This window comes from Symphalangus syndactylus, chromosome 5 (genome assembly GCF_028878055.3).
Source record: "Symphalangus syndactylus isolate Jambi chromosome 5, NHGRI_mSymSyn1-v2.1_pri, whole genome shotgun sequence".
NCBI classification, from domain to species: Eukaryota; Metazoa; Chordata; class Mammalia; order Primates; family Hylobatidae; genus Symphalangus; species Symphalangus syndactylus.
In genome coordinates this window covers 142,886,546-142,910,392 of record NC_072427.2, presented here as the reverse complement: position 1 = coordinate 142,910,392, position 23,847 = coordinate 142,886,546, and the positions used below count along the sequence as shown (strand labels likewise).

At 44.7% G+C, this 23,847-nt stretch overlaps 1 protein-coding gene across 2 annotated transcripts; it reads left to right on the top strand.

Annotated features, from left to right (window-relative positions):
* The first annotated feature begins 2,231 nt into the window (after window positions 1–2,231).
* Window positions 2,232–22,266, top strand: EMP1 (epithelial membrane protein 1). 2 transcript variants are annotated; one of them, XM_055276994.2, is made up of 5 exons: window positions 2,239–2,422; window positions 16,961–17,086; window positions 18,977–19,073; window positions 19,179–19,319; window positions 20,032–22,266. In XM_055276994.2, exons 2-5 carry the CDS (start codon window positions 17,009–17,011, stop codon window positions 20,196–20,198), a joined length of 483 nt encoding a protein of 160 aa, XP_055132969.1. In that variant the 5' UTR covers window positions 2,239–2,422; window positions 16,961–17,008; the 3' UTR covers window positions 20,199–22,266. The 2 variants fall into 2 exon arrangements, with proteins under 2 accessions (XP_063496849.1, XP_055132969.1); XM_063640779.1 differs by having other exon boundaries at window positions 2,232–2,422; window positions 19,179–20,100.
* The last annotated feature ends 1,581 nt before the right edge of the window (window positions 22,267–23,847 follow it).

Here is a 23,847-nt window from a genome sequence, read left to right as displayed (position 1 = left end):
GAAATCCAGATAGACTGAAGGATTCCTCTACTCAAGTACTTTAAGAAAAGTTCCTGATTTTTCCCCTTGTTAAGCCCGAGAAGGAGGTGGGAGGGAGAATGCCTCCCCTCTGCTATTCCTGGGCTCCAGGTTTCTCTTTAAGAAATGCAATCAGACCACATACTCCTCAGCATCTGAGAACACTTCCTCTGGAGTCCAGTTCTCCTTTCCAGGCAGCTGAGGGAAGAAAGACTTTAAAACTGGCAGAGGGCATCAGGGGTGAAAGGCAACCCTGAGAGTAGCAAAAAGCCAGGGAGAGAGGCCGATTCCAGCAGGGGAGACTGGCCCATCTGGAGTGCCAGCACATGCCTGGGAATTCCTGGGCCTCACCTGCAGACACCCTCCCCTCCCTGAGGGTTGGGATGCTCAGAGGTCACAGGGACTCTCAACCCGCTGCTGGGAGTGGCCCCTCTCAGACAGGCATTTTTATTATCAAATGAGCAATGAGAGAGGGGAGAGGTGAGGAACTCTATGAGAAACATGCAGTCTTTTATCACATCATCAGTTTTCAGTGAGAAAATCCAGACCTTCTTACTTTTACAGAGATAGAATTCAGTTCTCAGGGACTTGTGAAGACGCAGCATCATCAAATCATTGTGTGTGTGTGTGTGTGTGTATGTGTGTGTGTGTGTGTGTGTGTGTATGTTTTCCTTATCATCCACCTTAGAAAATATTCTCTACATTCCCATGTTAAAATATTTTTTCCTAAAATCCATCCATCCACATGCCAACATCCTAAAGAAAGTAATATAGGTTCACTGCAGAGGATTTGGAAAATACAGAATTGTGACCAGAACAAACTAAACTGCCCCCATAATTTTATCACCAAATTTGATCAACATTTTGGTGAATAGCCACCACCAGTCTGTTTTCTATCTTTTTAGGGAATATAAGTTCCAAGAGGCAGGGATGTCGTTCACTTCTGTGACTCAGTGCTCTGAATCAGTCCCAGTGAAGATTGACGTGCAGCCTGTATTGGCGGAATGAATAAATAAATACTACACACGCATATTTTGAATTGAAATAGGTTGTCAGGGTGCAGCAGAGAATAACAGAAATAGAATTGCTTGGATGTGTTGACTTAGATCCAAGCTACTACTGGTAACGTACTGTATCTCCTTGAATAAGTCACTTCACCTCTCTGGGCCTGAGCTGCTTCTTCAGTAAAATAATCCTTGTAGCTAAGATTTGTTGAGCACTCACTATGTACACTGCCATAAGCCCTATATGTGTATTTCTCATCATAGCTCTCTGAGTTATGTACCTGCCATCTCCATTTTATGCATGAGAAAATAGGCATAGAGAAGTTAAGTGGTTTGCCTAAAGTCACGCAGCAAATTTGTGGAGAGCTGGGTTTGAACTCAGGCATCTGGGCTTTTACTCTCTCCAGTGGAATACCTGGGCTGTGGGATGAGATGACTTCACAGGCCTCTCCCAGCTCCAGTGCTGAGAGAGAGAGAGGAGTGGTACAGGGAGGTTGTCGGGATGATTATGCTACTGGCCAAGTTCAAGAAAGTCAATTGTGGAACAAGGTCCAGCTGATTATTACAGAGAGCAAAGTTCTTAACTAGAGGACTTCCTCCTGGAATGTGGAGAGTCCACACGGGCACTAGCAGAGCATAATGAAAGACCAGGAATTCTCTGCTGTTCATTCGGTGCTCCATCACTCAGAGGCAGGGCTGCAAGGGCTCCTGGTGTGTCCCCTTCGCCTTCAGGGCCTCCCTGTACGGCCACCCACAGGACAGTGCACCAGGGTCAGGCAGGGAAGTAAATAAAAAAAGGAATCTGATAATTCCTGACAGTGAGCAGCAGCTGATGCATTTAATGGGGGAGGAAGACTGGGAATCTCGCTTGATGATGACCTAGGACTTCAGTCAGCAGGACACTGGCCCCTTTCCTCCCCCTCCCAGGCTGAAACCTTGTGTTTTGCCTTATGTCCATGGTAACCAAGTCTCCTTTTTGGTGAGGAGGAATGGGCTTCAGTAAACAGATCTATTTGTGTGATCCTATTACTCATTTGAAGCAATGTCCCTCCTTTTTTCCACTGTGGTCTGTGTGTCTGAGTCAGAGAGAGCCTACAACAGGGTTCTTTGAATTGATGGCTCACTCCCAGCCACTCTTGACTGACTGCCAGCTTAGCAGGGCGTAGCTTACCAACAAATCTTTTTTTTTTTTTTTAAAGCCAGACTGATTCATAGAAACTCCTTTAAAACACGGTGAAAAGAAACCGCCCATTACACACCCCAGGACACCAGCAGAGGAAACTTATAACCTCGGGAGGCAGGTCCTTCCCCTCAGTGCGGTCGCATACTTCCAGAAGAGCGGACCAGGGCTGCTGCCAGCACCTGCCACTCAGAGCGCCTCTGTCGCTGGGACCCTTCAGGTAGGACAGCTCCCAACGCTGTGGGGACTCTCAGCAAAACTTCTCCTTCCTTTCCACGGCTCTGCTTCTTCTGACCTCATCTAAGCTTTGCTTTTTCTTTTTTCCTTCGCTATTTTCGTACGATCCTCTAAGAACCAAGTCCTTGAAACTTTTGGCTCAAAGTGGATACAGAGACAACTTTTTCCAGAAAGTTCAGAAAAGCATATTTTGAGGACGGAGTCTGGGGAAATCAGTGGGATGGAGCTAAAATCGTGCCTGGCAGTGACCGGGTTCTCGTTCTAGGATGTGGAGGGAGCAGGGACTTTGAAACAAACTGGGATAGGATGCTGTTTATGGAGGTAACACCACACACCTTGGAGTGACATCGGGAACTGGCCAGATGTTTGTCACCTCCTCCGTTTCGATTCCCATTGCTTCAGGACTTCAATTGTTTCTCTGCTCGCTGGTTGTTGGTTGGGATTTTTTGGGTGGTGGTGGATAGATAACTGGTTTTCAGTTTATTTTTGACATTGCTTTTCCTGCCTGTTTGCTTCTCTATTCACTTCTGTTTAAATTTAAGTATTGTTTTCCTCCTCACAGGATGGGAAGAGGGGTATTGGTTTGTTTAAAGAAAACTGTTGGCTGGGCATGGTGGCTCATGCCTGTAATCCTAGCACTTTGGGAGGCTGAGGCGGGCGGATCACCTGAGGTCAGGAGTTCAAGACAAGCCTGGCCAACATGGTGAAACCCTGTCTCTACTAAAATACAAAAATTAGCCAGGCATGATGGCAGGTGCCTATAATTCCAGCTACTTGGTAGGCTGAGACGGGAGAATTGCTTGAATCCGGGAGATGGTAGTTGCAGTGAGCCGAGATTGCGTCAGTGCACTCCAGCCTGGGCAGCTGAGTGAGACTCCGTCTCAAAAAAAAAAAAAAAAAAAAAGAAAGAAAGAAAAAGGAAAACTGTTAGAGAGAGAAAGAGAGGGAGGCAAATGGTGTTTCAAATGAAACGTGGGAGGGGTTCATTTGGTCGAAGCAGGAGCTGATGAGGATTCCAGATGCCTTCTCTTGGCCAGATGTGGAGGGCGGGGGAGGCAAAAGGGAAGCTGGGTTTGGAGAAGAGGGTGGGGCAGGAGAACTTCATCTGTGCCTGTTAAAAATTGTTGAGTGGCTTTGTGCTTTCACCCCAGAAAGAGCTGCCTTTCAGTGCCGAGGGAAAAGATGGCATACCAGAAACGATAAAAGAACTTTTAAAAGAAAGTGGATGTGGAATGTCTCTGCATGGAAGGCAGTGATTGTTTTGAAATGCTTATCTTTTCCCTCGTTCCCGAAATGTGATTGTATAAATGCAAACACTCATGCTAATCATGAAATCTGGAGGAATGAAGAAGGGTGCTTTTTCTTTTTTTTCTTTTTTTTTTTTTTCGGTTAGCATTTTGGGTGAGTGTCTACCGAGGCGTGGCCCATTTCAACATAGACACTGGTATATTTTTTCCCCAAGTAAACAAGATGAGAATGACAGGATTCAGCTTGTCTGACAAAGTTAGGCTTTTCCTTTAGAAAGGCAGTACGCTGGGAGAGAAGATTTCGATGTAATCAACCCTGTGTCGAGCAGGCAATGCTCCTTGTAAAACTGCCTGAAGGGGGATGATTGAGTAGGCATCAGGGCAACTTTTCAACATGAAGGGAACTCCTACATTTGCTTCAAATGTTTATTATTTCCACATTACATGGATGTGGATTAGAGAAGCCATTATTAAATCAATAGTGTTAATATCCTGTGAAAATTATACAAATCTTTTAGTTCTGTGCAGGTTAAAATAACCAGTCAGCACACGGAAAGCCCTGACAATGTTGGGAGTGTAAACCATCATGAATTACATTATTTGTGGCAACGTTTCACATGATACTGTAGCTTTATATAGGAGAAAATATGCTACATGTTACTACCTGGAGTTTGAAGACAGTTTAGAAAAATGCCGTTCTGATTCCTGCTCTCTGCTCTTCCTCCAAGAAGTAGTGAAAGAGTCCCTTAGCTATGAGAGTTTTTCTGGATTTCAGCTTTGACAATACCGAAATGTGAGGGTTATTTACCCGCCCTGCCCCCACCGCCACCTCCCACCCTCAGGGGCAGATCCAATTCCACCCAGACTCCGAAGAATGGGGCGGGGGCGGGGGCTGCAGGACATCCTGTCTGGCGCCCTGGTCAGAGGGCCCCCCACATTTACATTGTTTGTGGGTACTAAACTGTCTTGGGAATTGGCAAAAGGCCATCAAGAACCAACTCAGAGCAGATCACATCCTTAGAATCTGGCTATCTCCCAGGACTGCTGGGCAGACCGCTGGGGAAAGGAAAGACATCCCTTCTGTGGATTGTGGAAAGGACTTACTGCGCCTTCCTCAGCCCTTCCTGCTTCCTCCAGAGACCAGATTAGGCCCATCAAGTTCCCAGCCTTGTCAGTGGGTTTCATGGAGACCCCCGCCCGGGAATGCAGACCCTCTTGGCTTGCTCTGGGAGGCTCTAGGGATTTCAGGTAGTGCCAGACCCACAGGGACTACTGGAGAAAGACACGTTGAAGACCGGGGAAAACTTGTGGATGAGGCAAGACTGCTTTTCTGTAGACTCTATGGAGCCTGGTGGGGCACATAACTGAAACGCGGACACAGGAAAGGGCAGGAGGCAAGTCAGTTCCATTTCATCCTTCATTTCGGTCACAGAATTCTAAATTTGGGAGGGATCTTGGATCTCATTCATTCTCCTACTGTATGCAGAAATCTAATTTTTACACCATCTTGAACAGATGGCCATCCTACAGATCTTAAAATTTCCAGATGCAGGGAGCTCAGAACCTCAGTGTGTACCTCCACATTCAATCCCCTTAGCAGGCCAGCTCTAATTTTATTAAAGTTCCTTAAATCAAGCAAAATCAGCTTCCTTATAACTTCCTGATTCTGCTGGCCTGAAACAACTCAGAAAATATCTATTCTGGTTTTGTTGTTGCTCCACCCAATGATTCTTATCCTCTAAACACTTAACGCCTATTTAAAATTTAATGAATACAACTTGATGGATCTACATTGCATTATCTTTTTTTCTTCTTCTTTTTTTTTTCTTTTTTTTGCCTAAGGCTCAGAAGGGCAGGGAGCATTTCTGAAGTTTGGAATTATGCACATAGTCAATCATACTCACGGGGTTTTTGATTTGGAGGTATTTAATTTTCTAAATGCATGAATATGGTTCCTTCTTTAACCTCCCACATGTATGTACATAGCTGCCTAACACAAAAGCTCAGGCCTATTTGGGACTCTCAGATGTACACACTCGGAGGGACACATCCAGTGTTGCTACCTACTAGGTCATGGTTAGATCAATCCAATACCAGGACACAGGCTTCTAGCTAGGCCTTTTGGGGATTGTCCCATAACTTGGTCCATAGTTCACGTAGCCCACACCTATACATTGTCACCACCCATCATAGTAATTATGGGAACAGGCTGCCCATCAAATGTAGCCTCCTTCTAATTGCTGGCCAGCAATCTGGGTATCAACCCCTTGAAAAGAGCTCTTAACGCCTAACCAGTGTAGAATGGGAATTTTCTCACCATAAGCTTCCCTTTTCTAATACTCTTCCCAGATCTGCCCAGGTGATCTTGAATTTCTGGACTCACTTGCTATTCAGTAATCAAGGAAGCCCAAATATGGTTCCAGTTAGGGGTTTACTTGAATCTTCAGCACCCAGCCCCGACATACACACGTCCTGAGACTACTCTTTGCAACACTTCAGTCCCTGGTGTCCTGCCTGGGTAAAACCATTTCCTTCAATTTACCTGGGAGATTCACCGATACTGAAGCAGAAAGATGAAAGTGCAAACACCTGATTGCTGCTTCTGTCTCTTCCTTTTTAACAAAATGTTTGGGTCAAGGTTTTCTTTTGTGTTGTGGAGATGGTGTTTCCCTGGAACTGCAATGGACTCCTCTGCTGTTGGTGCCCTTGGTCTTATGTGGCTGTGACAGTTTTTCTATTTGGTGAGCCTGTTTCATGAATTGTTTCTTCAAACTGGGCAGTTAAACTAGAGAACCCTTTCAGCACAGGTTGAAACTGTGGCAAGAATCCTGGAGCAGACGTAAGACAGCTGACTAGGAAGACAGAGGGGCAGTGGTGTTATCTTGACTCTGCCATGTAACCACAGGAGAGGCACTTGTCTTCTTGCTTTCGGAAGTTGAACTTGGTGGTTCTTTCAGACCCCTTATGGCTCTGAGATTCTAAGATTCAGCCAGGCATGGTAATCCTAGCTACTTGGGAGACTGAGGTGGGAGGATCACTTGAACCCAGGAGTTTGAGACCAGTCTGGGCAACATAGTGAGACCCTGTTTCTAAAAGAAGAATTTTAAAAAGCAGGGCGTGGTGGTGCATGCCTGTAGTCCCAGCTACTTGGGAAGCTCAGGCAGGAGGATTGATTCAGCCCAGGACTTTGAGGCTGTGGTCAGCTATGATTGTGCCATTGCACTCCAGCCAGGATGAGGAAACAAGACCCTGTCTCAAAAAAACAAAAACAAAACAAACAAAAACACCAAAAATAAAAACAAAAAACAAAAAAATTAAGATCCTACCATTTCTATTTTGAGAAATCCCTTGGGCTGACGCTAGCAGCTAGTTTAATCCGTAAAAATTGATAGAAAAGTGAAACAGGGCAACGCGTGGCATTGAAATGGGCATTTTGCAGCGGATTCTCGTCTCCTAGGTGCCTTGAGGACCCACGGAGCCTCCTCTGCCCCATCCACTCACAGATTCTTTAGGCATGGTGTCCCCGGACTTACTCTCAGCCATGAGCATTCACTAGGCACTAGGAATAAAAGAAAGAGGTTTGAGTAATTAAACGTAAAGGGTGGCAGCTCAGATGAGGTGGGCAGGCTGAGTCTGCGAAGACATTGACAACAGCAAAGCATTCGCCAGGAACAGAATCAGGCTCAGGGAGAAACTGAGCTGGCCCTGGGAAAGAAACTCCACCCTCTTCTCGAGGAGGGAGACCCTGCAGCATGAGGGTGTGGTGTACAGGTGTGGACAGGAGCCAATGAGGAACAATTTGAGAGGAGGAAGAGGAAGGTGCAACTAGGACAGGAAGGAGGGAGGGAGAGCAAGTGGTACGCTGTTTCCCAGGCCTGTGTGTTGAGGGAGGAGGCAGGCAGAAAGACCTAGAAGTGGGAGAAAAAGCTAAGTGGATAGAGAAAGACAGAAAGGGAGCAAAAGAGCAAGGGAGAAGTGATGAGGATGTTTCCCCTCCCATCCTTCCGCTCTTATTTGGGGCCCACCCACCCTCGATGTTTCAGGACACTCCTTCGGTCAAAATTCGATCCTTTGTCCCCTGTGAAGAATCTTCAGTCGCACTGGCTACCTCTTGTTTTTTCAGGATAGTTGACACCTCTTTGGTATCACTTTAGTTTCCATTACGTGTGCCCACCAGGCTGGAACCTCTTCAATGTTTCTCCTCTTCCAGGTCAGATCAGAGCTGAGAGCAAAACGGGGTCCTTGATCCTTAGACTTCTCGTTTCAAAGAATCAAAGACACTTCCCCAGGACGCTGGAGAAGGGGAGTTGGAGAGAGGTTTGCAACCCTGAAACAACTAGTCTGGGCCAAGCCAGTGTGTTCACATTGATCTCAGAGAAAGTTCTGAAGCTGAGACCTGGAGCTTCCCTTTACTGAAAGATAGACTCCATGTCTGGGTGGGGTGGGGACTTCTGTGCTGAGGGTTAGAAGGTTGCTCGGAGTTTGCAGGGGGGTCTGGTTCAGGCCTGTGGTGGCCAGGCAGGCTGGCTCTGCTGGGTGGGCCTTCTCAGCAAAACGACAGGGAGAAGCAGTGGCCTCTGAAGACCTTGTGTTTTTATAATTGGCACAGTTTTAAGGGGTATATGCTGACTTTCTGATTAACTCAGAGAGGGTAGGAGGAAAAGAGAGAACAGTAGATCTGGTAGAAGTTCTAGAACTTCCACCAAACCCTAAGCCAAGAGACAGGAGAGAAAATCATGCCAGGTGGAAGAGCCCTGCCTGGAAGGTGTGAAATGGCTTCAGTTCTGATTCGATTCCGTTTCTCCTTTGGGGACGTGCATTTCCTTCTTATCAAGGGATTGGACTGAATGACCTCAGTGCCTCTCAACCTCTAAGGAACGAATTGAAATGAAGCCCTGAGCCCACCTAATGGGTCTGGGGTGTCTCTAGGTGAGGGGCCTCCCCTCCCAGATTGCCGCCTTCCAGGAGGCTGCAGCTTTGCTGGTTGAAGCATGTTGCCGCCATCTACTGTTGGTCCCACCCAAGCGCCGCTGGGGCCGGGCCACACCTAGGTTTTCTTCCCAAACCCCTAGTTATTATCTTGGCAACCTCTCCCTTAAAGACATTCTGGCAGCCAGAACACTCCTTTGTCAAAAGCAGAAGGCAACTCACGCTTCCGTCCTTGCCCAGGGAACATCGCCCGATCCCTTGACCAGCTGCAGTCTGGGGGAGTGGGCTGGGCCCCAACTTCACAGCCCAGGTCTGGCCTCAGTCTTTGCAGATGTTGCCCAGATCCACCCCTCCCCTGGACACAAAGGAGGACAAGCGGAAATAAGAGAGAGAGGTTATTCTCCTCGGGAGTATTTGCAAAAACAATATTCATGCCGCTTGTTTGCTTTTAGCATAATTGTTGGCCCTCAGGCTCTGCCAGAGAAGCATAAAGCCCATTTCCCTGGCCCGAGCCCCTCATTTTACACAGAGGAAGAGACCAACCAACCAGGAACCGTGTGGCCCCCGCTCTGTGCCTGGCACAGGCCTTCAGCCCTCATGCTGATCCTGTGAGGTCTACAGGTCACAGTTGAGACGTGGTGGAGCCAGGATTGGAGGTGAGAAGCCCTGCTCTGTGCTACTTTGAACTCTGTGCCTGTGGGAGCCACTGACCAGAGAGGTTATGTGATTTTTCCAAAGTCAGAAGTTGGTCAGAGGCAGATTTATTGTAAGAATCTGGTTCTCCAATAGGTTCTCTCTCTCTCATACAGTGTGCTTGCCCCACTCCCAACCCACACCTTGGTTCCTCACCCCTAACTATGTGAGACTCTGTGCTAGTCTACACAGCACTAGAGCAACACGACTTGCTGTTTAATAACCCCCATTTATAATAGCCTGCATTTGGGAGATGAAAAAGATCATTGTTTTCCCTGCAGCATGTAGGTCCCTATTACTTTTGCTGCTTGATTGACAATGTTTCTCCTGGTCGTAAAAACTGCCCTGTATTTTCCAACATGAAGTCCTACCTGAGGTTCCTTCCTTCCACACCAAACATGAGCTATGCAGAGGCCGGAGGAAATGGCCCTTGAGAATCCTTTTTCTCCCCATGTTTCCCACAGAGAAATTAATACCCTGCTTCCCCACCCCTGCATAAAAACAATATTGAGAATGGAAAAGTACACTTGATATAAAACAACAATAACAATGGCCAGAGAGGCTCATCCAAGGTCTCATCCACTCAGCCTGCCTTTAATCCCAGTCTTTTCCTCCTCCAGACACATCCTCTCTGGCTGCCCCCAGAAGGGAGTGCTTCCTTTTCTGCTTTTGTGTTACATGCGCACCCATTTTGCCAACCAAATGATCCTTCATGGGAAACAAACACATCAAAACCAAACCAAGAAAAGCAAAATGCTCCCGACTTGCGCAGAGGACAGAAAGGCTTTCGTGCCACCCTGAGCGGTGTCCTTAGGAAGGAGAGGCAGCTGCGGAGTTTAGGCGTCACGCTGAGGAAGATGGTGTGGGGTCGTCTGACTCATGGGGGTCAGTTGACCAGAAGTGGCTACGCCTCTCTCTCTCCTCGTGCTTTGGAGGAAGCACCACGTCTTTGGTCAGATGCCGTGAGAAAGCTTTCTCCAAAGTTTACAGTTATCCAGAAAGAGATCAGAATTTCACTGTCAGAAAAACACTGGCCAACAAAAAGACAGGGAGTGTCTAGCAGTAATCTCAGGACTCTGTTATGACTTGACTGAGATTTTGAGATCTCAGATGAGGGCCTCTGGTGAATCTTCTGATAACCTGGTAGTTCTGCTGTGAAGACAACCATGCTAGAAAAAGGAAGAATTAGTCTAGTCGGGTAATCTCACCGGCAGAATTGAAAGTCATGGTGGTCATTGCCAAGAGCACACTCGGACATATTGTCAGAAAAATCTTTCTAATCAGGGAGAGGATCCTGGTAGGTAGTGAGCTCTCCATGACTGGAGGAGGTTAAGCATGATTTAGATAGTTCTTTGGTCAGATTTGTAGATGACTTTCTTGAATTGAAAAGGAATTTTAAAGACCTCCCTCTCAGTCCTGACATTCTATAATTCAAAGAAGTAGAGAGAAAAGTTAAATCTGCAGACAAACTAGTGTTTAGAAATTTAAGACATTTTCTTTGCATTCACTTATTTCCTCTTGAACAAAAGGCAACACACACATATATACCCTTGTATATTCAAATGCACTCAGGAAACAGTCACATATTTACATAGGTATTTATATAGAAATATATAACAAAGTTTGCATGCAATAAGATGCTCAATACATAGTTGTAGTAAAGTATTAAACAATTTCTGAAAAATAATAAAGGACTCAAGTCTATGTATGTTAAAAAAAGGAAATATTTTCCCTCTATAATTCTGTGTTCAGTCATTTTTGACATTGATTATTTTTCCATGGGGAAGAAAATATGGCCATCCTTAATTCATTTATTTGTTCATTGAACAGATATTTATTTGGTACCTGTCATAGGCAAGACTCTCCCTTCAGGGACTTAAAATCTTAGGGCTGTCATTAGTGGTTTTAATAAAAAGCTATGTGAGGGCAATAGAAGAAGAGAGAAAAGAAAACTGCTCCTAACCTATGGATCTGGGAAGGCTTTTTGGAAGGAGTAGGATTTTAGCTTGGTTGAAAAAAATTTGATAGACTGTCACTGAAAGAAGAATACAAAAGCAGGGCTTTTATTTTTGGAAATCCAAGTCCTGGGATTGCAAGGGCTGGCTTGAGGTGCTTGGAGCCTCTTTCCTGGTGATTGGTGGTGGTTAGTGGTAGGGGTTTGGAGGTTCTTGAGCAGGGGAGTGCCATGGTCAGATAACCCAGTAGCAGGGTAGAAGATATGTTAGAGGGGAGGCGTTCAGAGACAGGGTCATGGGTGAGGCTGATGCCATGGTCAGGCTAGGACCTGAACTGGACAATGGCAATGGGAATGGAACATAAGGAAGGATGTGAGATAAGTAATGGAGGTAGAAACTCAGGGTAGGACTGTGATGTTTTGGGCAACAAAAGTGGAATGAGGGGAAGGGAAGATAGGACATTTGGCAGTGGTCATTACTGCTCTCTTCTCCCCAGAAAAATCCTGGTCTTTCTTAAGCTGCCAGGGAAATGCCAGCCAAATCCATCCCCTGCTTCTCAGAAAGCTCTCTCGTGCCCTTTTGTAGAGAAGGTCTCCATGATGCCTTTCATTCTGGGAGAATCTCACCCACTCTCAAATGAGTCATGGAAATTTGAGCCCTGAGGGCCTCCCCCAGTGTTTGCATCGTCTTCAGCCCCTGATTTCTGAGCATGCTCCCCTCCCACCCCTCGGCTAAGGCTAATTCTTCAGTGACTCAAGCCCCAGGATTTTGACCACTTCCTTCACTGGAGAAGTGGGTTTTTGGTTGCTCTATTCTATTGTATTGCTCCCAGTTATTGTGTTTTAGGCCACTCTTAAAGAATTGCTGCTGCCTCCAGGCCCCATGGCAGTTCAATAGACACACAGACCTCTGGACAGGAAGAAGTTATCTGACTCCTAGCTTAGCAATCACGGAGCCAAATTATGCACCTCTAAACTTCCCTCTGTTCCTTAGAAGTCAATTATTCTCAAAGTCTCTGCAGATTTAGTTACCCACTAGAAAAGGAAAGGCTCCCATGGGGGCCTGAGTAATTTCTCACTGGTCAGAGAACCCTAAAAGTGTTAGGCTGCCTGAACAAAGGCAACAAGGCAAAGTATGGCAGTCTCAGAGCTGTGTTCCTTTGATTCTTTAATTTGTGTGTGTGTGTGTGTGTGTGTGTAAGAGGGAGGCAAGAAGCCAATAAAGATTTAAATGGATGGAGATAACTTGAGAGGTTTGGTTATCCCTCTTTCCCTTCCCTCATGTCTCATATTAGTTAGTCCTTTAGAGCTATAGTCACGAGCAATTTTAATCCTCAGGGTTCCATTTAATTTAATTTATTTTGTTTTGAGACGGAGTCTTGCTCTGTTGCCCAGGCTGGAGTGCAATGGAGCGATCTCGGCTCCTTGCAACCTCCGCCTCCCTGGTTCAAGCGATTCTCCTGCCTCAGCCTCCCCAGTAGCTGGGACTACAGGTGTACACCACCACGCCCGACTAGTTTCTTGTAGTTTTAGTAGATACTAGGTTTCACCATGTTAGCCAAGATGGTCTCGAACTCCCTCAGGGTTATTTCTACTAACTATAGCTATATTAGCTATTCTGTTGACTGAGAACTTTATCTGAATACTGAATGGTCGGTGTTCATGAGGTTTGCATTAGAGCTAGGAGCACGAAGACACCTCTGCTGTAGTGTGGTCTGGGCAATGCAGAAAGAAAAGGAGGAACAGTGGTCAGAAACGAAAGATGGTGGTTGGAGGGAGGGAACTGCAAGCCTGTCCATTAGGGCAGAAAGAAGAACAGAAAAGGGATATCAGAGACCCGTGTGTGGCTCCGTGGTGCTGATCTCCATTTCTCTTAACAATACTTCTCTCCAGAGTCAACATATACGGCTCCTATACCTTCCTCAGTTTCCCACCCAGCCCCTAACTGCCCTTGTGCCACGTCTGTTAGGTAGGTGAGGCTTAAGAAGGAGATCATCCTCCACTCACAGTGGTGGGTACAGAAATGTATTCCTGGTATCCACATAGAAGTCAATGGATGGCCTGTTCTTTAAAAATGCAATGAATTGATAAGCTCTGCTGGCCTAGGTCTGGGAGTCTAAGCACCACAAATGAACACTGTTATGAGCGTTCCCCTACAACTTTGGAACTGCCCAGTGCACCAAATGCTCTGCAAAAAGCGGGTCTTGCTTCAAAGTATTCAGAATTGCAATGCTGTGATTGTCTGCATCTTGGTTTGCGCTGCCTCACTAGGACTAGGGGTATGCTTTCCACTGGAGAGTGTCACCCATAGCATTTTAGAGAGGGCTGAGGGAGAAGTCTACTATTGTTTTAGTGAAACGCACTTCTAAGAAATAAGCAGTAGCCACCAATACTTCCAATGGTATAAATTCTCATAAATGGTATTTTTTTCAGTGCCTTTGTATGAAGCAAGATTCACAATGGGGCAGGGAATGAATCTCCCCACAAGCTACCTTGCAAGTAATGGGTGGGTAGAAGTTTCAGGAGTAGGGGTTCTTCTGTTATTCTACTTTGCTATTTGATAGATGCCCAGACATTTACCCATTAGGTACCACTAATGGCTTTTTCATAAAGAGCTCAATGATCACCTCCTCCCAGACTGAGGGTTTCCCTGGGGGCAGGAGGTATCTAGCACACTGTAAAGACTGGGTAACTAGGGATGATTCAGCCCAGAAACTCAAGAAGGTAATTAATTCTGTTTTCACCTGTGTTGGGGGAAGGCCATTGAAAATAATGGAAGCCCCTCTAAACCGACAGTGAATGCTATTAGTAAAACCTGACAAATAATGGGCCAGTGAAAAGATGGAGAAGTTGTAGCTTAAGCTAAACAGCCCCTCCTTCTGGGTGGATACAGCAGCTAAAAGCAGAGAGAACTGTGTTTTTGCACAAGACCACTTGCTAACTCAAGACATTTTGCTTCTTTCCGAGGTGAAAAGACAGGAAGGGCACAATCACAAAAATCTAAGATGAAAGAGAGTCGCTCTTTTGCTTGATTCTCACATCCATTCTTCCAGCCTGCAATGGGCAGGGCATATGGTCAGGTGGATCCAGGGGCCAGGCACTTGCACACACCACCAGGGCTGTGATGCATGGGCCCAGGTAGAGGTGCTGTGGGAGGGGTCATTGAGACAGAGCGTGAGCTGGGCAGAGGAAATCAGACTTGACTTTAGGGGTTACAGAGCAACCCAAGGAGACAAAATGCTGCTGAATTCCCAACAGCCTATCAGGGAGGGAATGTTTTCTGTGACTCATTTAAGTGGCCTCACTTGGTGGATTATATTCTGTTATTGGCCCCTCCAGCCCTTCCCACTTTTAAGAAGAGGATGTTTGTAAATTAGAAGTAACAGGGACAAGAAAGTCATTTGAAGAGCCCAAGGAGGATTAAACATAAGTATTCATTATGTAATATTTGTAATTCCCTGCAATCAGCCTGTTCCTTTCCCCCAAAGGGGGCAAGGAAATCAGGATCCGGTGAGGTGTGAATGTTGAGGGGTATGAGGAAGTTGGGCTGAGAAAGTGAACTTTCTCCTGGTCTTTCCTGAGGGTGTGCTCTTAGGTCTCCCCCTTTAAGGGGCAAGAGTTAGACAAATGACAATTTCTGAGGACCGAAAGGATTTTATACACCTGCGTCGTGAACTAGACAGCAGGTATCTTACAACTTGCACTTAACATGGGGCAGCCTAGCGATTGGGTAACTGGGTTGAGCTGGCAACAGCTACCCAGCTTCACTTATGAATAATAGTAATAATAATAACCACAGCTAAAGCAACCCTATTATTAGTAGCTGCCATGTGCCAGACACTAGGTGTTTTACATAAACAATTTGAATTCATCCTCACATTTCCCTTTGCAATTGACACTGCGACTTCCACTTTCTAAATGAGGAAACAGATGAGCGGTCAAATAACTGGATATGATTCTAATTCAACCTCTGTCTGATTCAAAAAACTCTTTTCACTGTGCATTTAAGTCAAGCAGAAAATTGGGGAGGTGTGCTAGAACCTGAGAAAAGCAAAAATGAATTTGAATGTGTGGGGAGATTATTAATAGCAGACATGAAAGCTCCAACCTCTCCCCTGAAGAGACAGGATAAACGTCATGATTTTTGCATTCACAGTTAAATTGGACACATTCCTAAAAAACAGCCTGGGTTGGAAGGAAGCGGCCAGATTGGGAAGGGGCTGTTGGAAAGGGTCAGGGAGAATGGTGGAAGCCAGTGTCTCCTCTCATTCCTTGCTTGCAGAGAGCAAGGCACCCTGATGTATATTAGATCATTCTAGATTTTTGGTTGCCTGATAAAGTGAGAGGAGATAAAAAAACACGTGAAGTGTTGGAATTATCATATCAGTGCTCTCTAATAAATACCCGATGCGGCATGAAAGTGGCTCAAGCACATTCAAAGCATCAATTAAATTAGGTGGAGTGAGAGAGGGCAGTGGAACAATTGCAGGATGCGCCTAGCCATCTCCTCCCTTGGTTGGGGCATCCACACATCCATTCTGCCTAGGGTGTGAATAACCTCAAGCCCTTTCCTTTTGATGTCCCTCTGAGCCTGCACTGCTTTGTGACAGTCTTAGGCATGACAAAGCTCTCCTTCTGTAGCTGACATAAATCAGAATAGCCTCCCCCATGTGTATCCTTCACACTTCCTTCATTTCCTAGGCTTTATGATCAATGAGCTCCCTTCTCTGCTGCGATTATGGCTGAAAGCTTTTGTTTATCTGTGCACATTCTTAATCGATATTAGTTCCCAATCCTCCCACCCTGTGATTTATGCATTTGCCTGTCTTCTGTATTGAGTCCTGAAGGATTGGAATTTGGGTAAATGTCATGTACAAGGAGAAGGCACATTTGGTGGTATCTCAAGTTGCATTACTTTTAAAGCCCCCAGAACCGTCACACTGAGCTGTGGAAAATATGACTCTCTGCCCAGACCAATGGCAGGCTTCCTGCCATGAGGCACACAGAGCCCAAAGGCTCAGGTGTAGTAATACTAGTCTGAAATGCTCAGTCAGAGGGTGACCAGACTATTAAACTGTAATTAGGTTGTTATAATTACTGAAAACCAAACAGCATTATAATACTAGAATTGTGTCTCTCACATTTTATATCTCGCCTGGGATCAAATTAGTAGCCTATTCAGTATATGGGCATTGAGTAATAGCTGCTATTCTTCAGAAGGTATTTACTTCTATTAAAAGTGCTGGGTGAGCAATTTGATGAAAGCATGGACATTCTTCTAGTGGAAAATGGACATTTTATGATATTGTTGGGCAGAGACCTGGAAATTATAAAGGCCTACTTCTTTGAAAATCAAAGTCCTATTTTTAACCTCTAAAACACAAAATAAAATATGAACAGTTATCATAAAATGTTCTTGTTCCTTTTTTGAAATAGAATGTATTAGAGAAATGAGTATGTAAATACCCAAGAAGAAACCAAATTCTGTTTCCATGTAGGTATGTATAACTGGATGAACAGGCATTTAGGCAAGTCAGAACTAGGTTACAGGGGTGTTTTCAGGAATTTATGATTAGATTGTGATGGTTTTTAGTGCAGCTCTTCTTCATGTTAGCAGATAGCCCACACGTGTGGGAAAGCTGAGTCGTCTTATTGAATCTGACAGTAACCGTTTTTGTCCCTTTCTTTTTCTTTTCAGAACTCTCTTTGCTCACGAGTTACCAAAAAAAAAAAAAAAAGAGGCAAGATGTTGGTATTGCTGGCTGGTATCTTTGTGGTCCACATCGCTACCGTTATTATGCTATTTGTTAGCACGATTGCCAATGTGAGTAATGTTCTTTTGTTCATTCATTCATTGAGAAACCATTCGAATATTTACATCAAGTGCACAAAAGAAGTTTAAACCACAGCCCTTGCCCTTCATGAACTTACAGCTCAGTTGTGGGAAAACAAAATAAACACACGCTTGCTCTTCAAACAATTAATAACAAGAGGATAAAAGTGAACGTCCACAGGGGTGGTCCTGCCAGAGCTGTAGGTGGTGAAGGGCTGGAGGATCTAGTGCAGCTTCTTCCGTCTCTAGAAGAGCCTTCCCAGCAGCAGGGGTGAGTGGAGCTTGAGGTGAACCTGGAGGACTGGTAGATGGCTGAGGTTTCTCTTAGTGAAAGAGGGAAGGTGGAAGGATCGTAGGGATGCATTCAGGAGGGAGCGCTAGCAAAGGAGCACGTGGAGGAAGGACAAGCTTTGGTCAGAGGATAAGGAGGACACACACCTATGTGGCTGGAGCCGAACTTCCCCTCCTTCTGAGAAGCTTGATTAGAAGGATATATGGGAAGAAGAGGATGCCAGACTGACGAATTCAAATTTTGAGCAAAGAGTAGCATGTGAAAGTGGAGTTTTGCAAGATTAACCCAGTGCCACTGAATTAACTAACTCAGACAAAACAACAAAAAAAATGGAGGTAGTGTCTTTTCTCTCTGAACCCCGGGCTACTCTGACCTCTAGTGGTGGCTTATAGCGCCCAATTTGCTTTTACTTGTGCTTTTCTCAGAAAAAAGCCAGCTCCTTGGACCTAAAAACCAAGGCCACCAATCACTAGGCAGGCAAACCATGGTTTCAGCATCTGTTTAGGTCCCTATCACAGTTAAAGTATAAGTGAGTTTTAAAGTTCAGGTAGAAGAGCTTTGCAAACATTAGTGGGTGTGATCATAAGCAAGGCTAATTAAGAATGACTGTGATAAGACAACCCCCGCCCATGCGACCTCCTCATTTTGTAATTTAGCCATTCTATATGTCAACTCCTATATCTATCCAGATAAATCTGATAAGCTTCTTCAAAATGTATTAATGAGCACCAAAGTGCTGCGTATCTGTGAATTACCAGCCCCTAATATAAGGCTAGGCACACAGTTGTTTATTGAATGAAGAGCAGGGATTGGCGTAGGTGATTGCATGTTCCCGGCCCTGCCTTTCCAGTGTGTGCATTTGTGTGTGTGTAGACAGGACCCTGCACTTGTTTTCTATTCCAGAAGGATAATTCCTTTTCTTGGGCCAGGCAGGAAGGGATGGCGGCACCATGATCAGTCTGGGGGAATCCATTCAGATCACCCTTCAGCTTTTAGTAGGCCCTACAGGAAAGCACTTGCTGTAGTATTTTACTATCAAATTACTTTGCATGTTGTGACAGTCAAGTTTGATCCTTCTGTTTAGATGAAAGTGGCTTATTAACCACTAGATTCATTGTTATTTTCCCAGTAGGTCTTATGTTTCTTAATTGTTTCCAGTTGGACATTTCACTTTTTTTCCTGGTTAACCAGGGACTTAAATGAAACAATCTTGTTAGAGTATATGAATTGCACATACCTAAGCCAGTTTCCTCATCCTGGACTTCTGTTTCTCAGAACCTTAGAATTTTAAACCACTGTGGTTGAGTTACTTCCATTTTTTTTTAAGTCATGAAGAATGTGGAGCCCAAAGAGGGCTAGGTGATTTCTTTCTGGGTTTCACATTCTTCTGTCTCTCTTCTCTCGGCAACTTTGTGAACTTCAGTTTTAATCGGACCTTATTTCCACCCACAGATAAGCTGCATAGCCATAGTTATGGCTAAATAGTATGTCTTTATTAAAATTTGATCCCAATGCAAGCTGATTTGTTATTTTCTTTTTAAATCAGAGGGCCAGCTTTCAATCAACATTTTCTTTCCTTCTGGTTTCAGGTCTGGATGGTTTCCAATATGGGAAATGCATCAGTAGGTCTTTGGAAAAACTGTACCGACAACAGCTGCACTGACAGCCTGTCATATGCCGGTGAAGGTATATATAAAGATATTGACCCAGTGCTGACAATAGGTGTGGTCAGGGAATGTTCAGCCCCTGGAGTGACCTCATGCCCTTGTTCTCCTCGCCCTGTGTCTACAGATGCCCTGAAGACAGTGCAGGCCTTCATGATTCTCTCTATCATCTTCTCTGTCATCTCCCTCCTGGTCTTCGTGTTCCAGCTCTTCACCATGGAGAAGGGAAACCGGTTCTTCCTCTCAGGGGCCACCAAGCTGGTGTGCTGTGAGTATCTCATGGGTAGACTCCAGTTTACACTTTTAAGTCCATCTTACTATAGGTGTTTCTGGCAACTGGAACAGATTAGCACATGGTTCAGTGAAACTTCCTTGTGCAATTTTCTCCTCTGGTTATTTGTTCTCTCGTGGAGAACTTTGAATTGCTGCTTGGGTTAAGAACCCTCATCTGCTTCATTGTTCAAAACCAGTGCTCCTGGGTAGCTACCAAGTGGCAGCACATATCTGTCAGCAGCACGTGTGTACAAGACACCTGAAGAAGGCAGAAAGGTAGGAGTTCTCGGAAAGATGAAACCACTGCCACAATGCGCACAATTATTGTGATTCTCATTCAATTGTCGTTCTTTCCCAATATACTCGGTTTGGTGGAAGGACATGCTCGTTGGCATCCCTGAATAGCTTTCCTAGACCCACGAGGGCCAGACAGGACAGCTGGGTGGTAGGCATGAGGTTCTGTGTTTTACATCACACTATGGCCACACAAACCAGTGCAGATATGAGAGCCCAGACACCTCTAATTTATCAACATATCATCGATGTTGGCCCAGGGGACAGCCATCAGAACTCCTGTTGAGGGACAAACAACCAGAGTTCATTTTCCTATTGCTAATGAGGTAAATAGGATCTTTGTAATATTAGAAAAACTTTTTCTCGATTTTAATGTAAGAAAACACACCGACACATCTCCTTTTCCCCTGCAGGGCTGTGCATTCTGGTGGGGGTGTCCATCTACACTAATCGTTATGCGAATTGCAGTGCATTCAGCCAGTCGGAGTGTCACCACGGCTATTCCTACATCCTGGCCTGGATCTGCTTCTGCTTCAGCTTCGTCATCGGCATTCTCTATCTGGTCCTGAGAAAGAAATAAGGCTGGACAAATTCATGGGGATCTAGAGGGTGGGGAGGAGGAAGCCATTGAATCTGGGAGGGAAGTGGAGATTGCTGTACGGGAAAAACCAAGATGGGGAGGGGGGAGGGGAAAGGAAAGGGGGGAGGTCAAATCCCAAACCATTACTGAGGAGATTCTTTACTGCCCAGCCCCTGCCCGGAGGAGAAAGTACTTGGCTAGTACTTTGATGCTCCCTTGATGGGGGCCAGAGAGCCTCCCTGCAGCCACCAGACTTGGCCTCCAGCTGTTCTCAGTGACACACACTGTCTGGGGCCCCATCAGCTGCCACACCACCAGCCCCACTTCTGGGTCATGCACTGAAGTCCATAGACCTACTGCACTGAGTTAAAATAGCGGTACAAGTTCTGGCAAGAGCAGATACTGTCTTTGTGCTGAATACGCTAAGCCTGGAAGCCATCCTGCCCTTCTGACCCAAAGCAAAACATCACATTCCAGTCTGAAGTGCCTACTGGGGGGCTTTGGCCTGCGAGCCATTGTCCCTCTTTGGAACAGATATTTAGCTCTGTGGAATTCAGTGACAAAATGGGAGGAGGAGAGAGAGTTTGTAAGGTCATGCTGGTGGGTTAGCTAAACCAAGAAGGAGACCTTTTCACAATGGAAAACCTGGGGCCACTCCAGACCTCACGCATGGCTGTCCCTCATGGAGACCTCATGCCATGGTCTTTGCTAGGCCTCTCGCCGAAAGCCAAGACAGCTCTTCTGGAGTTTCACTAAAGTCACTAGTGAACGATTCGGTGGTGAAAGTACCACACAAACTATGGGATCCAAGGGGCAGTCTTGCAACAGTGCCATGTTAGGGTCATGTTTTTAGGGTTCCCCTCAATGCAGTCAATGTTTCTTTTAAGTACACAACAGGAGAGAGATGGACATGGCTCCTTGTAGCACAATCCTATTACTCTTCCTCTAACATTTTTGAGGAAGTTTTGTCTAATTATCAATAGTGAGGATCAGGGCTCCTAGGCTCAGTGGTAGCTCTGGCTTAGACACCATCTGGAGTGATCACCTCTTGGGGACCCTGCCTATCCCACTTCACAGGTGAGGCATGGCAATTCTGGAAGCTGATTAAAACACACGTAAACCAAAACCAAACAACAGGCCCTTGGGTGAAAGGTGCTATATAATTGTGTAGTATTAAGCATACCATATTTCAGCCATGATATGAACAGAGTGCCTGCGTTCCCAGGAAAATAAGAAAATCCCATAAGATAAATAAAAACATAGGTGATGGGTAGATCTTTTCTTTAAAATAAAAAAGCAAAAACTCTTGTGGTATCCAGTCAGATGGTAGACGAGCTGTCTGCTGCCGCAGGAGCACCTCTATATAGGACTTAGAAGTAATATGTTATTCCTGGTTAAGCAGGCATTGCTTTGCCCTGGAGCAGCTATTTTAAGCCATCTCAGATTCCGTCTAAAGGGGTTTTTTGGGAAGACGTTTTCTTTATCGCCCTGAGAAGATCAACCCCAGGGAGAATCTGAGACATCTTGCCTACTTTTCTTTATTAGCTTTCTCCTCATCCATTTCTTTTATACCTTTCCTTTTTGGGGAGTTGTTATGCCATGATTTCTGGTATTTATGTAAAAGGATTATTACTAATTCTATTTCTCTATGTTTATTCTGGTTAAGGAAATGTTGAGGGCAAGCCACCAAATTACCTGGGCTGAGGTTAGAGAGATTGGCCAGCAAAAATTGTGGGAAGATGAACTTTGTCATTATGATTTCATTATCACATGATTATAGAAGGCTGTCTTAGTGCAGAAACTTACTTACATATCAGACATATCCAAAGGAAATACTCACATTTTGTTAAGAAGTTGAACTATGACTGGAATAAACTATGTATTCCCTTATCTTTTACTTTTTTTCTGTGACATTTATGTCTCATGTAATTTGCATTACTTTGGTGGATTGTTCTAGTACTGTATTGGGCTTCTTCATTAATAGATTATTTCATATACTATAATTGTAAATATTTTGATACAAATGTTTATAACTCTAGGGATATAAAAACAGATTCTGATTCCCTTCATTGTGTGAATGTTTTTTTTTTTTCTAAAAAAAATGTGGAGAAATATGGATAATTGTGACATTTATCCCTCATTAAGCTGCCTATCAGTTTGATTTGGACAACCTGACGTTTATTTGAGACATTAAGCTACTTTCTGGTAATATACTAGGCATTTCTGCAATAGCTTTTTCAGGCAACTGAATATTATTAAGCATAGTTTTATCTTGCTTTAATTAAACCTCTTAGGCAAAAAATGGAACTTCATAAGCTAATACATTAGAAAGGGGTTATGATTTTAAATCAGAAATGCTTGTGGCATTAAGAAATGAGGCACTTGTGAAGTTTCTTTGAAATAGCCAGCTCCTCTAATGTGTCTTCAAAATATAAAGTGATTCACAAAGGCATGCATCACACCTATTTGTAGCAGCCCATTCATTACATAAACCAGGGCATACCTGTGTGGGCTCTGTGAGTGAAGGGAGGCTTCACTACTTTCCGTGAGCAGTAAGGACTGGATAAAGACTGCATATCCTTGTGTCATGTCAGCACCAATACAATAAGGAGGGTTTTAACGTGGAGCAGGCAATCTTCCAGCCCCTTCTGGTCTTGGATGAAGTAGTTGCACAGAGTAATGCACCAAAAATACACAATGGAGGCTGAAAAGTTCAACATATTTTAAATCAATTAATCAAATTGCATTGATTCTTGATGCCTTCTCAGAGGCCTACGTGATTTCTTAGATTGTTCTGAGAAACTATCATAAGGGGTCCACTTCCCTCACTTAGCTCCCCCAGGGATTTCTTTTCCTCCATGTCATATACCCAGTCCTAAATCAACCCCCAAGGCTATCCTTCCATCCCTTCTCCAGAGGGAACTTTTGTCAGACTCTGCAACAAACTCCTAGTTCTATCCAGAGTGTCCTCTGCTGCTAAGATTGGTATCTTTCTCCTCAAAAGCCTGGATGGTGAATGGGGGTGTATTAGTCAGAATTCTCCAGAGAAACAGAAAAAATAAGATTTGCGTGTGTGTGCAAACATATATATAAATAAATAAAAATATATTTATTTTAAGGAATTGACTCACATGATTTTGAGGGCAGGCAAGCCCAAAGTCTGCAGGGGGTGGGCCAGCAGAGAGCTGGTGCTACAGTGCAGGTCTGAAAGTTGCCAGAGTCCCTTTCATAGAGAAGCTTAATAAATATTTGTTGAATTAAATGTCTTAGGTAGAGACAAATTGAATTAAAGTGCTTAAGTAAATTAGGTGAAATTTGTGCAAATTATGAGTATAAAGAGGGTGAGCTACAGAGCTCTCCATGACCACTCAAGAATGGGACCCATAAGCAAATGATAACTTATTCATTCATCAAGGGATAAACTTGAGTTATCAAACAGTTAATAGATAATGATCCCACTCTGCCTTGGACTTAGCCATCGCAGTCCCTGTGTAAAACCCCACCGGCTTTCAGGCATGGAAAAAAATTTCAGAAAGGCCTTGAAAGAAGGCATATGAAGGCCAAAAGGATATTGAGCAGGGTTCCATACTTGAATAAAGGAAGAAACTCTCTTCCATGTTTACTAAGAAATAGTTAGAATATAGCATAT

What these genes read in the sequence shown, in the direction of transcription:
- EMP1 (XM_063640779.1), top strand. Translation starts at nt 17,009, where the DNA reads ATGTTGGTATTGCTGGCTGGTATCTTTGTGGTCCACATCGCTACCGTT. An exon ending in TTGTTAGCACGATTGCCAAT is followed by an intron (nt 17,087 to 18,976) that starts GTGAGTAATGTT and finishes TTCTGGTTTCAG; the next exon opens with GTCTGGATGGTTTCCAATAT. An exon ending in CCTGTCATATGCCGGTGAAG is followed by an intron (nt 19,074 to 19,178) that starts GTATATATAAAG and finishes CTGTGTCTACAG; the next exon opens with ATGCCCTGAAGACAGTGCAG.